This window comes from Podarcis tiliguerta (genome assembly GCF_965153285.1).
Source record: "Podarcis tiliguerta genome assembly, chromosome: 10".
NCBI lineage: Eukaryota > Metazoa > Chordata > Lepidosauria > Squamata > Lacertidae > Podarcis > Podarcis tiliguerta.
In genome coordinates this window covers 63,244,237-63,257,493 of record NC_139543.1, presented here as the reverse complement: position 1 = coordinate 63,257,493, position 13,257 = coordinate 63,244,237, and the positions used below count along the sequence as shown (strand labels likewise).

Genomic DNA, 13,257 nt, shown 5'->3' with positions numbered 1-13,257 from the left:
GATTCACCTTAGAAATGAGGGTTACTCAGGCTTTGTATACATTCCTACTCACTCTGCATCCAGGGTACTCTCACCACTGATTTATGAAACTTTTCTGCACATAACATTATCCACAATCCACATCTATCCTGCAGTTTTTTGAGAATGATATGTCCCCATCCCGCCCCCCAATACACTTTGAAATCAAAAGCTGTATGAAGACATCCATGCCCCCTCACTGACTTGCAAATGCTATTTGAAACGGGTAGGTTTTAAGGCAAGTAACTTGTCCACAGCCCATTAACCCACTAAACCTGACTCTTGCAGAACTTCAGTTTAGGACAGTGGGAGTGAATTCAGGCTTCCCAACATCCATTCCAAACTCATGGTTTTAGTAAGCCAATGCTGGTATAATGATGGTATATACCTATATATGTGTGTATGTGCATGTAAATAAACATCCTGCACGAGGAGTATATAGGGGGCCTGTAAACATCTAATTTCCCAGTCTCCAAATTTTCTCTCAATGGCATTTGCTTCATAAATTTTGCCATCTTTTGTTGAAGTGTGAAAACACACATGGCTGCTTTTGCCAAACAGCCATTTTGATAAAGAGCATTCTGATATGTGCTTTGTTTTTTAAACGCACACTTATGTGCGAAGGGAGCTCCTCTGTCTGGGTTCCATGTATACTGCAAACACGTGGCTTTTGTAACCAGACTGCGTTTGGAGGTTAATGACAAGATCTATCGCCGTTACATTGAAGGGCTCCTTATTTAATTGAGGGTCTTGAGGGAAGGCAAACAAATGATTGATTGCTTCGTACTCAGTGCAAGTAGAGCAAAATAAACCCCAGTAAGTTAACACTGAGAATAAATTAATACTAATTATAAGATGCTTAATGAAACAAGGCTTCTGTCTCACACTCTCTGCCCTCTTCACTCCCCTCATCCATCCCTCTTCTGTCTCCCTAATCTCCAAAGCAAAGGGGGGATACTATGTTATTTTATTGGAGGGGATATCCACACACCCTCATTTCTTCCTCTCTCTCTTTTTGGCGTTTTTTAAAATATTGGTTTTCCAAATTGGTACCAAATTGTTTCAATTGAATATGATTTCCAAAACTGCTTTCCCGCTCTCCTTTCAAGATATGTCCAAAATAAAGCTCCCATTGCTGTCGTCTCTAGTTAACATCACTCCAGAATTACCAATAATATTTCTTGTTAATTCTAAACTGGAAGGGAAAAGTGTGTACCAGGAAGCAGCACCCTTGTTTTTTGACTGTCATATAAAGCAATGGGGGTCAGGCATCAGTACCCCAAATTAGATATATTTGCCATAGTTTTGTTGTTTTTGTAAACTCACCTTGTACATAATCATTGGAGGCAATTTTTCCATATCATTTCTTAATCTGAATGGTTCCTGCATGGAGTGTCCAGACAACACCTAGTTGAATATTAACATTAGGCACGCACCTTTGCTATACTGTTCTAGATCCCTGTTGGAAACCTTTTTATTCGAAGAAGCCTACTCAAGACACATGATTTAGTTATATAGACTTGTTTTTAAAACTGATTTTATTGATGCATGATCGATGATCAATTTAGATGCACTGCTTAAGAGATTTTACTAAGCAGTTTATATTCTTTCCCAAAAAAATGTATGAATGAAAGGTATGGTAGTTAATTACTATTATCATTTACCAAAGGGCAGATGTTATGAAAAGAAGCTTTTCCCCCCTAGTAAACATGCAAATAAATGGGGGTTCAGAGGACCACTTGCACAAAGAGACGGACCATCTGCATGAGCAAATCCCAGCCCCAGGAAAGTTTGCCAATTCACTACTCATACTTCAGCTTCCTTCAACATATTCCATGTTATTCCAAATGGTCCACCCATCCTTCAATAATGGCTTTTTTAAAAGGATATGGGAGCCCTCAGAGAGAGGGAGGAGGAGGCACAAAAGGCAAACTGCTGCTCTCAATCCAACCCCATTAGAGATGGAGGGATCTATCAGTTTTGGTTCTCTCATTTCCTCCTTTCCCTGTTTTAAAATTTACTTCTCCACATTTCTGCAGCCATTTGCATTTTTTTAAAAAACCCCAGGATCCTCATGAAAATTCATCAGCATCTTAGTATGCAGTTTTCTCCAAATTTCTACAAAGCAATGTCATGCATTTTTGTATACATTTTCACTAATACACACATTTTTATGCACACTTTGCCCTAGCATGTACAATTTTGTATACGTTATCATCTGGCCAGGAAACTGTGCAGCAAAATTAGGAAAAGTGCAAATATTAGAGGGTGGCTTTGTGGGGGTTTTTTTGTTTTTGTTTTTTTTTTGTTTCAGAAAATGTGAAATTGGTAGGTGCTCCTATAAGTGCAAACTTAATCAAATTTCTCCCCATTCCTAAACCTAGTAAATGCATTTTCTTGTGGCCAAGTTCGCTTCTAGGCAATCTGTTTATTGAGCATTCATCCCGATTTGTTTGCATAAAGTTTACAGAAGGGTTAGATGGCATCGGCTATTTATTGAGTATTCATTCTGATTTGTTTGCAGGAATGTTATATGACAGTAAGCCCAGCAAATATTATCTCACAATTTCCAGTGCTTTTCCCCATTACTTTGCTTATTACAAAAGTCTATTTGGCAGGGAGTGGATTTGTTGCACAAGATACCAAATCAACCATAACTACACAACGTAAATTTGGTGGTATGTGATTGAAACCCACCCGAAAATACAGCAACCCTTAAATATAAAAGCTCTCCTTAGCCTTTGGGAAGTTAAAAAGAAATGTTGGAAGTATTGCTACTTTGTTTTCTAGAAAACTGAAGTAGCGTTCAAGTTAAAGTCAAACTTATTTTTAGTGTAGTTTGTTGCATCTTCCTGTACACGTGTGTGTTTCAGAAGCCTGAAATGGAAACATCCAGATCTTCAATGAACATTCTCAATACAAAACAAAAGCAGCTGATCTCTGATGGTTTCCTCTTTTCTTAAAGGTCCAGAAGGAGCAAACCTCTTCATTTATCACCTCCCACAGGAGTTTGGAGACCAGGACATTCTGCAAATGTTCATGCCTTTTGGAAATGTCATTTCTGCTAAAGTCTTCATTGACAAACAGACCAATCTGAGCAAGTGCTTTGGTATGTAACGTTTGACACACAAAGACAACAGAGACACACAGGATCTGTCTCCTTTTTACTCAACATCCTATGTACTGGCCCCTCGTGTTCAGAGTGATGTGGATATAATATGCTGTTTTCACAATGCATATCTAAATCGTTGCATTGTTGCATTATTGCCTATCTCCTTCCAACTCAACAATTCTAGCATTCTGCCCTGTAACTGAGCATCCTGTTTCCCATTCAGAACAACAGGTATTCCTCAACACATTATAAATCACAACAAAAGCATTGCTGTCCCTCACATGTGCATGGTTTAAATGTGCAATAGCTTGCACATCCAAACACAAATCTCTCTCTCTGCCTCTCGGCAGATCTGATTATCTTCATCTTGTTTGAGATACTTCTCCCCAATAACAAATATTTGCATTCTTGGCTTTTCACTTCAGGAAAAGAAAACCACAGATCTTTACGGCTGCCCCTGCAAGGCAGCCAAACCAAAGGCACCCTTCATAGCCTAGGGTTCAAGGGTGCTTCGAGATGGGTGTTTCTGGTGGAATGGATGGTGCCCATTTTTCATTGAATCCACATGACATGGCTGGGCATCAATATGCCAGTATGTATTTCTCAACCCCGCCATATAATCTAAATTTACTTGCACCGCTTGAATGGCCCACGTGCCATGGAAGCACCAATAGATGTGAATGGAGGTCGCACATGAGTCTGCCATCTTGCACCAACCTCATTCATTTCTATACATCTCATGAGGGAGGTGTTCCTATGGAGGGTTTCCTGCAGGAACTTACTGTTCTTTTTGTAATAAACAGCTCTCTGCATGGGTTACTGACATGAAGGGGCTGTCAGGAGTTCAGCCTAAACTCAAGTAGGACCCTGGCAGAGACACGTGCCCGACTGGCATGTTCCCTCCCTCCTGGTCGATCGTTCGGGAGCTTCATAAGCTTTTTTCAGCCCAAACATCACAGCGACCGATGCTAACCGACACCGGCACACTTAAGGATCCTCAGCGTTTGTGCATCATGCACGTGACAGAACCCCAGCAACTCAGCATTTTGGCTAATCTACTTTATTTACATATAAACACACAGAGAGCACTGCAACATGGCTCCCTCTCTCTCTAGCATCAGACAGCAAATAGAAAAAGGACAAAGGACAATAGTCCCACTTCACGGAACACAGTAACACAAACATCCTGTCTCCGTCACTTCCCACTCTGTGGAGTCAAAACATATACCGTCATGTGATAGACAAAAATCCCATGACTGCAATCACGGGAGCAGGAATTCTAACAGGGGCAACATGATTGGAATGGGACTGCGGGACCAGACCTTTAGACACACCTCCTCCCCATCTGTTGCCACACATCTCCATCTGATTGCTCTCATGCTGTTTCTGAAGTGGGAACCTCCTGAGTGACTTTGATCCCCACCCTGATCTTCTAGGTTTCTAAACCACACAGGCAGCCTCCCCAAGTAATGATACTTCATGAAATACTTTGTAAAATTTATGTGTACTAGGACACAGGCTACCGTACTAGAAAGATAATATTGTAGGTACATCAGGAAAAGGTCCATGGTTACAAAAGACCCATAACTTTAAGACACAGCATTTTAGAATTGCTGTGGGGGAAAATATCAATGAAATATTGAAATATTCACACTTAAATGTATGCTGCCTCAGTGTAACTCAGTACTGTATTGGGCATATGACTAGCAGAAGGTTAACAAATTTCCTTAAATTATCTTAGGATCCAAGCCCAGTTTCTGGTGTTTACCCACCCTCCCAGAAGTGCCCAATGGCCAGTTTCATATTGTTCATGGGGAGCCTCTCTGACTCTCCAAATAAGTTTCTTCGGGACAAAGGAGGTAGGAAGAGAAACCAAACTGCTTCTGTGGACTTCCTTAAGTTAACAAATTAAAACCAAGCACCAAAGTTATAGGCATCAGAAGGCGGGCTGAGTTTCCATCGTAATCAAAACAAAATGAAACGAACGAAAAACGAACGAAACAGTAACCAATCAAAAAGGAGATGAATGGGGCTGCCCAAATTGAAATGCAACCATAAATATATACAGTGAATATCCCTATTCCCTATACAGTAAAAGCACTTTACAGCAGTTGTTGTCGTTGCTTTTTGCTGACGCTTATGCCTTTTTCTCCCCAACCCGTTTTGTGTATTGCAGGTTTTGTTAGCTATGACAATCCTGTCTCTGCACAAGCTGCTATACAGGCTATGAACGGCTTTCAGATTGGGATGAAACGCTTGAAAGTTCAGCTGAAGCGCTCAAAAAACGACAGCAAACCTTACTGATCATTACCCCAGAAGCTTACTGCTATTAATTTAGATTTCTTAGGGTAAGTCCCTTGAGCAAAACCCATCATCCCCTTGGGGAGGTTGAGAAAGAACATAAGAACACATTGCCAACCACCGCCAAGAGACAGCTGTGTGTTTTTTTTTTCACAATACTTGCTTCCATTGTCCCCACCTGCTATAAGGGAATCTTGGCTAACCTAACTGAACGGTATACTTTATTTGAATTAGAAACTTGACTTGAAAAAGAAAAAAGAAAAAAAACCAACCTGACAAGGATAACACACATAAACACACACCCTCCAAAATCTTAAAAGGAATCAAAATTTTCGAGAGAACAAATGTCGCAGCTTAACTTTCTCAGCCTGGGTGTCCTTAATACTTTTGATGGGGATAATGAAAGCGGGCAAACGTCTAAACCTAGACTTATCCAAATGGCACCAGCAGTTAATAGGCTACTATCAATGGCCCTGTGCCAGGAGAGGAACTCATTTAGAAACAAAACCAATTATTTACATTTACTTCAGTTCGATTTTTATTGAAGGGGCTTGACTATTTTTCGTTCTAAAAAGAGTTTCAGATTGACGTGATGTTATATTATCCTGTTTAAAACACTGGTCATCTTTATATATTTCACTTGCGGTTTTTCTTTCTTTCTTTCTTTCTTTTCTTCTTTCTTTTTTTTTAAAGTCCTTAGGGGATTTGTTTTTTAGAGTTTTAGTGTAAAAAAAAAAAAAGACTTAGAGATCCGTTTCTAAAGCTACAGGGTTTAAAATAAATAAATAAAAAGAGTGACAATACTTGATGTTTCTTGAAAGATAAAAAAAATTTAATAATAATAATAGATAACAAAAGAAAGCCACAGGCCTGTAAATTTTATTTGTAAAAAGCATTTCTATTTTTATACAAAAATTTTTACTGCCTCAGAAATAATGGAAGTTATTTATTGCCTATTGTTAACTTATTGGATATCTAAAGAGCAGCTCTCTCTGCTAGCTAGATCCTTTTGAAGTAGTCTCTGGAGTATCTGTGCCAACAATGGGTGCTTTTTCACCGTTGAATTCTACATCCTACATGCTTTTTTATCCTCCTGTTTGTATTTTGTCTGGTTAACCTGTTCGTAGTTTCCATTATCTAGTTTAAAGTTTAGTTGTCTTGGACTATTCTCCTCTATCTTCCTCTCCTCCCCCAACCCACTCCAACACAGCACCCCCCTTACGTTGCATTTGTTGAAACTGGTTCTTTATTCTTTCCCCCTCCCCCCAAATAAAACAGGAATCCATCTTCTCTAACTCCTTTTCAGATGGATTCCTTTTGGGGGGGTCCTTCATTGTGCCGTCGTTGTTGGCCAAGTGTACAGTTAATGCAAACTGCGTGAATGGCTGATATTCTGATGTTGCAAGATTTGCATTAGTTTTCTCCTGCACCCATTTTTGAAAAAAAAATGATTTTGTTTCTGCTGCATAGACTCTCCGTAACTTTTTTTCCTCTTCCTTGTTTTTCCCTAGACATCTTCATGCTCGTTAGCTCATCGTTTGCCTAGCATGTCCCTGTGGCGTCTATAAAAAAAAAAAAAGTTTCATCGTCCCGTCATTGTTTCTGATGTCTTTCTGACCTCACATCATAATTTGGTTCTCCTACTGACCTTTGATCTATAGTTTGAACCTTTGAAATTTGCATGTGACCTCATCTAGCTATACGAATTCTGGGAAGTCAATGTGAAAAGCATTGCTGCATTTATGCAAGATCAAAATTTATTACTAGTCAAATTAATAATAGGATTATTTAATTTTTTTTTAAAAAAGACACACACACACAACCTGTGGCAAAATGTTTTGTTAGGGTTTTTTAGTTGTTCCTTTTTTTCCCTTTTTCCCCCCCTTTTCTTTTTGTGTTCAAATAAAAAAATATAAAAAAAAACCAGACTTGAAAGTATTATACAGAGATTGGCATTCTGGCTGGTCATTGATGACAATAGCAATATGTGTCCAGAGACAGAATGTTGGTTTCTAACAGACTACTTCCAAAACAGTTTGAAATGAAGAACTGTCTGATTTTAAGTCTCTAGAGGTCTGTAATAGTTTTTACATTTTTCAGGCAGTGTAAAGTTTTTTGATAAGGCCATTTTAGGTGGCTCACTTTCTCATTAAGAATATATATATAGAACCACTTTTTGTAGATTAGTATAACAAAAAAAAATAAAATTTACCCTGTTTTAGGGCAAATGCTACCTATTTCCGTCACCTTTTGCTGAACTGACTCACAAGTTAGACAATCCATGAATTAATGCACATGAAAATTACCTATATTTTATACTGTTTCAATGTACAGGAGAAAGGCTACCGTTAGCTGTTGTTCCATTGGTGCTTCTGTGAATTAAGTTGTGGTTTCATCATGGGTCTTATGGTCTTTAAGTGTTCTGTGTTTATAAGCAACAGGTTTGAAATTGGTTTTTACTTGAACAATATCAACAACAGAACAAAAAAAAAAACGAATTTCAAAAAACGGAAAAAGTTGTTTGCTTAAAATTTAAAAAAAAAAAAAAGTTTTCATGTGGAAAATAAAACTATTCCAGACTAAGTTTGTGTTGGCTTCTGTGACGCATTGGTGTCATATTTTTTTAAAAATTATTATTGTGGACAATTTAGATGTGTTTGTGTTCAGCAAAATGTGATCAGTTTTTTTTCTTTTAAAGAAATAATAATAATAAAAAAGAAATCAGTGAAAAAAATCTTCAGTGCCAAATTCCAAAGGTACTTTTCTTCCTAGAGCTTCAGTGTGTTTCTTGTGTGAAGTAATTTGATAACATGGGTATTTTACTATGTGTTTTGTATGAATCCCTAATATTTAAAGGAAAAAGAGGTTAAAAAGTTTGTTAACTTGCTATCCTGTGGTCTTGTTGCCTGAAGTTGTTGTTGTTTGTTATTTCTCTTGGATGTTTTTTGTAAAACATTGTATAAGTGCCCATGTTTCACTTTTCTAACCACTCTGCACATCAACGCTGTGAAAGCAAACCTCACAATGTAATTTCTTCATAATGTATGGAAACCTCTAAGGTGAGAAAGTTTTGAACTTTTAACCCTTTCCACCCAGAGCTGTCTTGAGTGTTAATACTTTTATACATTCACCATTTTGCTGTTTATTTTTATATATACATATATATATATATATCTATAGCTATAAATATATATATACTTACTTTTTGTGGTTTATTTAATACATGGTTGAAATCAGAAAAATGCACAGGGCAGACCTGAAGGACAAAATAATAATAATAATAATAATAATAATATTTTACTGCTGTCTAAATTTCTTCTGTATCTATAACTAAAAAGAAAATATTTAAAAATAGTAACTGTAGATCTCCTTTTTAGGCCTTTGGGGTTTTTTTGTCTTTTCTTAAAAGAGCTTTTAATATGCTGCTGGAATATGCTACTCAGTATTAATAAAATAAAATAAATTCTTTAATTATGTATTGTATGACCACTCCTAGGTAGGAGAGGGTAACCCACCATTTGAAATCATTAAGGGGGAAAAAATATTTTTGTAATGAAATAAACTTTTGCTTAAATCCAATGCACTAGAACTTCCTGGATGAATCTTCATTGTGCACTGCAGATAAAAAAAAACTACTTTCATGGATGAGGTTTACACATGTCGTAATGCTTTGATGTGTTATCTGCCTGAATTGTCCGTCATATATTGATGCAGATTTAATGGATGCAAAGTAGGTGGGGCAATATCTGACCTGATTTCTGTTGATAATGGAGCATGCAAACTTTTGAATTGCTGCAAAACTCTTTGAAAGGTAGAAGGGAAAAATCTTGCTGTCGCTCAACTAATCTTCGGAACAAACCAGGCACACGAACCACCCGCTTTCATGGGCTCAGATGTTTCCACAGCAAACAAGCTGTTTGCACTCTTAGTGCAGGTAGTCTGGACTGGATCGGGTCCATTAGATCTATGTATTGGAGGAGTCAGTATCCAGAAAGGCATGGCAGAAATAATTGTAATAAACAAGTCACAGGGCATTCCATTCAACCCCTCAACCCAGAATTATGGAAGCCATTCTGGCTTCTGACTGGATCGTGGAATTTCCTGGTTTTTTGGTCCGGCATTCTGGCACGAGTTCACTGGGCTCCCGCAGGAGCTCAGGACCCAAAAAACGAGCCTTTTGATTTTGAGCAGCAGGTCGTTGGAGGGTATGATGGCATACCAGCAGGGGAGAAGAAAAAGAGGCTCAGTTATGTACTAACCAGCCAGTGCATATATATTATCCAAGCAAAGCACAACACTTTAAAACATGGTGTCCCAAGAGGTACGCCGATGCCCCCCTCGTCCCAAAATGCCTTGGCCACAGACCAAAACAACCCTTCAAGCATCTCCAGGTATCCAGCAAGTACTTCTGCCTTGCTCTGAAGTTATTTTTATAACGTGCAAGCACAACTGGGTGGGAGAAAGGTAAGCACTTTGGGTTTTCTTTTAACGAGAGTCTCTCCCCTTCCCACCCGGCATGGCATATCATTTTTTGAACTCAGGGGAGTCGACACGGAAAGTGTCAGAGAGGGGGGCGGTGGTTCAGAGCAAAGGCAGAAGTTCTGCTAGACAAATGGAAGCCTCCGGCCATGCCTGGACGCTAAGCTTTGTGGGTTGAAAATCGGTCAGAGTTGTTGCGCTGGCGTCACATCTATGTGCTGGTGTTTGCAAATGCACCCGGGAGCTGGCGTCAGTTAGGGCTTATCAGTGCACGCACTCCATAGATGACAGGTTTGCTGCATCCATGCTGGTGTTCCCCACAATGAACATGCAAAGTGTGAAGAGCAGGCAAACTTCCTGAACATGCAACGGCCATATGGAGAGCAGCTACAGCAAATCAAAGCTTCCTGGCTTGTGTCCTTAACAGTACAGTATAGGACAGGCTTCCTCAAGCTCGGCCCTCCAGAGGTTTTGAGACTACAGTTCCCATCATCCCTGATCACTGGTCCTGCTAGCTAGGGATCATGGGAGTTGTGGGCCAAGAACATCTGGAGGGCTGAGGTTGGTCTAGGACTTCCTACCTCCCCTTAACGCGTCACATATTTGATTTAGTGCCGTAGCAAGCACAGGTGGCACTTTCTCTGTGCATCTCTATGAAATGAAATGTTACATTTGCTGTACTCTCTGCTTGCCTAACTAATCGCCACAGCATTCCATTTTGCTAGATGGAAGTGTTCTGTGTAACTCAGAAGCTTGCATGCTACATCAACAGAAAGTGGTCCAATGTAAAAGGTATCTTTGCCTTACCTATTTTGTACCCCTTATTCTCTGTCGCGACAATATACGGGCACAGCCCTGCAAACACTCACTATGGCGAAACTGCTTTCATAGAGAGAAGAGAGGGATTCTGCGAATCCTGAGTGTTTGCAGGAAAGAGCCCAGGAAACTGAAAACAGAAGAAAAGATGCTGATAACACCCTTCATGGCTTTTTTTAATTTTTACTTTGGATCGGATAACATTCCTACTCCTAAACCAAATTTGGGTCTTCTATTCTGGCAGATCATCCCCTTTCCAGGCCAAACCATGTCAGCAGCCCTATAAGCTACTGATGAAAGTGCCATAATCATCCCCCATTGTCTGTTCCTACTTCAGTCAACCTTCCCTTACCTTCCCCCTGCCCCCAAAATCCCCCTTGTAAAGTATCTTTTAAAAATACAAAATAATGATCACACACCCCTTCTTTGCTTTCAAATGATTGTTTTATAGAGAAGCCCTGGGATGGAAAGGACTAGAATCCAAGTGATGCAAAAAAATAAAATAAAAATAAAAAAGGTTTCTAGCACACGCACTTATAGATAATGTTCTGTGTTATTCTCATATGTTTTTACTACTGCTGGGGCCTTCCTAAACCCTTTGAGGGCTATTTTGTACTTCTTGCAGCAATTTTTGCCTACTGGATTATCACATGTATACCGATCCACAATATAGGATCATCATAATATGTCTTTCCAGGACATATTGTTGTTCGGCATTTAAATTTCCCAAATAATTGTGCTTTTATTTCAAACTCTTCGGATCCCTTTCGTGTAGAAAAACTCAGTGAGGACACTCCCCCCCCCCCATTCATTTCAATGGGACTTGCACCAAAGCCCCATACAAGCCCCATTAAAATGGCAGCCTTGCACAATGGATTGCACCCAGTGTGAGCAACCCAGCTACCGATCCTTTGCCACGCAACCAGCCGGTGCCAAACTCAAAGAACTCTAGATCTCCTTGTCAATTTGCATGTGTCAACTGCGGCAGGTGTTCCCTGCCCCCATTGCTAGCTATTTTTCAAGCAACACTCGTTTGCAATGGGGGGAAATCTTGAACTTAACTAAAAGAATTTCACAGGCCTAGACCAGTTCCGTAGTGACAAAGGCAGAGATCCAAAGAAGGGAGATGTATATGACAGGGAAAGAAGCATCAACAGATCTGGAGCTTTGCTGACTGTTTCCCTTGACATTCCTGTGGTCAAAGAGGTAAGTTGCTATAACGTTTTAAAAGCAGCTTGCCTAGGGCCGGCCCAGCCATGAGACAAGATGAGGCAACTGCCTCAGACGGCAGACTCCACAGGGGCAGCAGGTCCCAATGTAGATCTTTATTCCCTTGTCCTCGACGTAGATCTTCACTCAGCCCCTTCTTCCCTGGAGGGGAAGTGGTGCCATTTTGTGGTACACTTCAGGCGCTAAAATGTCTTGGGCCAGCCCTGGGCTTGCCTCTTTGACAGGGGAAAACTGCCACAAGGAAAACCAGCCAGTCAAGCTCTTTAACTGTACACAGTATTCACACTTGCACGCGTGATCCACACACTCCCCCCTTTTTTTTGCTTTTTCTGATCCCGCATAGGTTATTTTTCACTCCTAAAATATCAAATGCTGGGGGTGGGAAGCTGCAAGAGTGCAAAGAGCTTTACAGCAGAGGAAGGAAAATTATTCGAACGAGGGGAATTTGCTTTACAAAAAACCAAACTCCAAAAGCACAAAGAAGTAGTTTTCCAACCAAAATCAACCAATTTCAGCAAAATTGCCATTTTTCAAAGGAGTAACAAGTTCACCTTTCTTTCACCATAGGGGTTATTTATTATTCCTTGGCTTGTGCTACTCTCTGGAATCATTTTTACTGTTTCTGTTCTTATTAACTTAAGTGCTGATTAACAAACAAACAAACAAAAAAGAGTTTTGTTTTTTTTAAAAAAGCTGTAGTTTTCATTATCTTTCTGAATGATGTCATAACAAAACGAAACAAAAAAGTAACCCTGTGTACCGGAGGGTGGGTGGGCGGGCGGGGTGTTGTGCTGTGAGAACATGTTGTTTGTAGATTATGAATAACTCTCTTTTAGTTGAGAATGTCTGGACCTTGTGGCATAATCCATTTGCTCTATGGGTACAGTGTCCATATACAAAAGAGTACCATCAGTTCAACAAAACTCCGCTTCCTTCTCTCTGTGGTTTAGGCACATCCTCCCATGCGCACTATTGGCCTTCCCTCATTGTCCGAGGAAAGTTACTTGTGCGCAAAAGACGCGCATCAAAACCAGGTGGGTCTGGGGAGGGATGCGCGTCCGGGAAACACGCCTCGCAATTCCCCAACCATCCTGTCGTGCTGCGTACAAACAGATATTAGAAGGAGGAAACAGGGTTCTGTTGATCCCCATGGGGGATGCGCTCTGCGCATGGGTGGCGGTGCTGTATCTGTGGCGCAAACGGGCTGTGCCCCTAGGTTTCCTTTTGAGATTTTGTCAGAGAAAAGCCAAAGTTACTGCAAAGTAGTGGGAAACTTGTAAGACCATTTGAGTATTGTTTCT

General features: G+C 40.0%; 2 protein-coding genes across 60 annotated transcripts in view; one reads left to right on the top strand and one right to left on the bottom strand.

Annotated features, from left to right (window-relative positions):
* The window catches only part of CELF2 (CUGBP Elav-like family member 2), a 523,411-nt gene extending 516,184 nt beyond the window's left edge, over positions 1–7,227 (top strand). For 28 of the 50 annotated variants that reach the window (XM_083402110.1, XM_083402090.1, XM_083402104.1 and 25 more), the window contains 3 exons: positions 2,984–3,127; positions 5,307–5,478; positions 6,943–7,227. In XM_083402110.1, coding sequence (XP_083258236.1) covers positions 2,984–3,127; positions 5,307–5,434 — 272 coding nt within the window. In that variant the 3' untranslated portion in view covers positions 5,435–5,478; positions 6,943–7,227. Of the gene's footprint in view, positions 1–2,983; positions 3,128–5,306 lie in introns of all 50 variants that reach the window. The other 22 variants (XM_083402120.1, XM_083402100.1, XM_083402105.1 and 19 more) reach the window with 1 other exon arrangement.
* LOC310659256 (uncharacterized protein) overlaps positions 1–13,257 on the bottom strand; it is a 516,050-nt gene that overhangs the window by 486,661 nt on the left and 16,132 nt on the right. For 2 of the 10 annotated variants that reach the window (XR_014502668.1, XR_014502669.1), the window contains exon 4: positions 8,634–8,687. The exons of 6 other annotated variants lie outside the window; for them this stretch is intronic. The gene's annotated coding sequence lies outside the window, so the exon portion shown is untranslated. Of the gene's footprint in view, positions 1–6,872; positions 6,994–7,312; positions 8,688–13,257 lie in introns of those variants that run through there. 2 more of the 10 variants (XR_014502670.1, XR_014502671.1) reach the window with 2 other exon arrangements.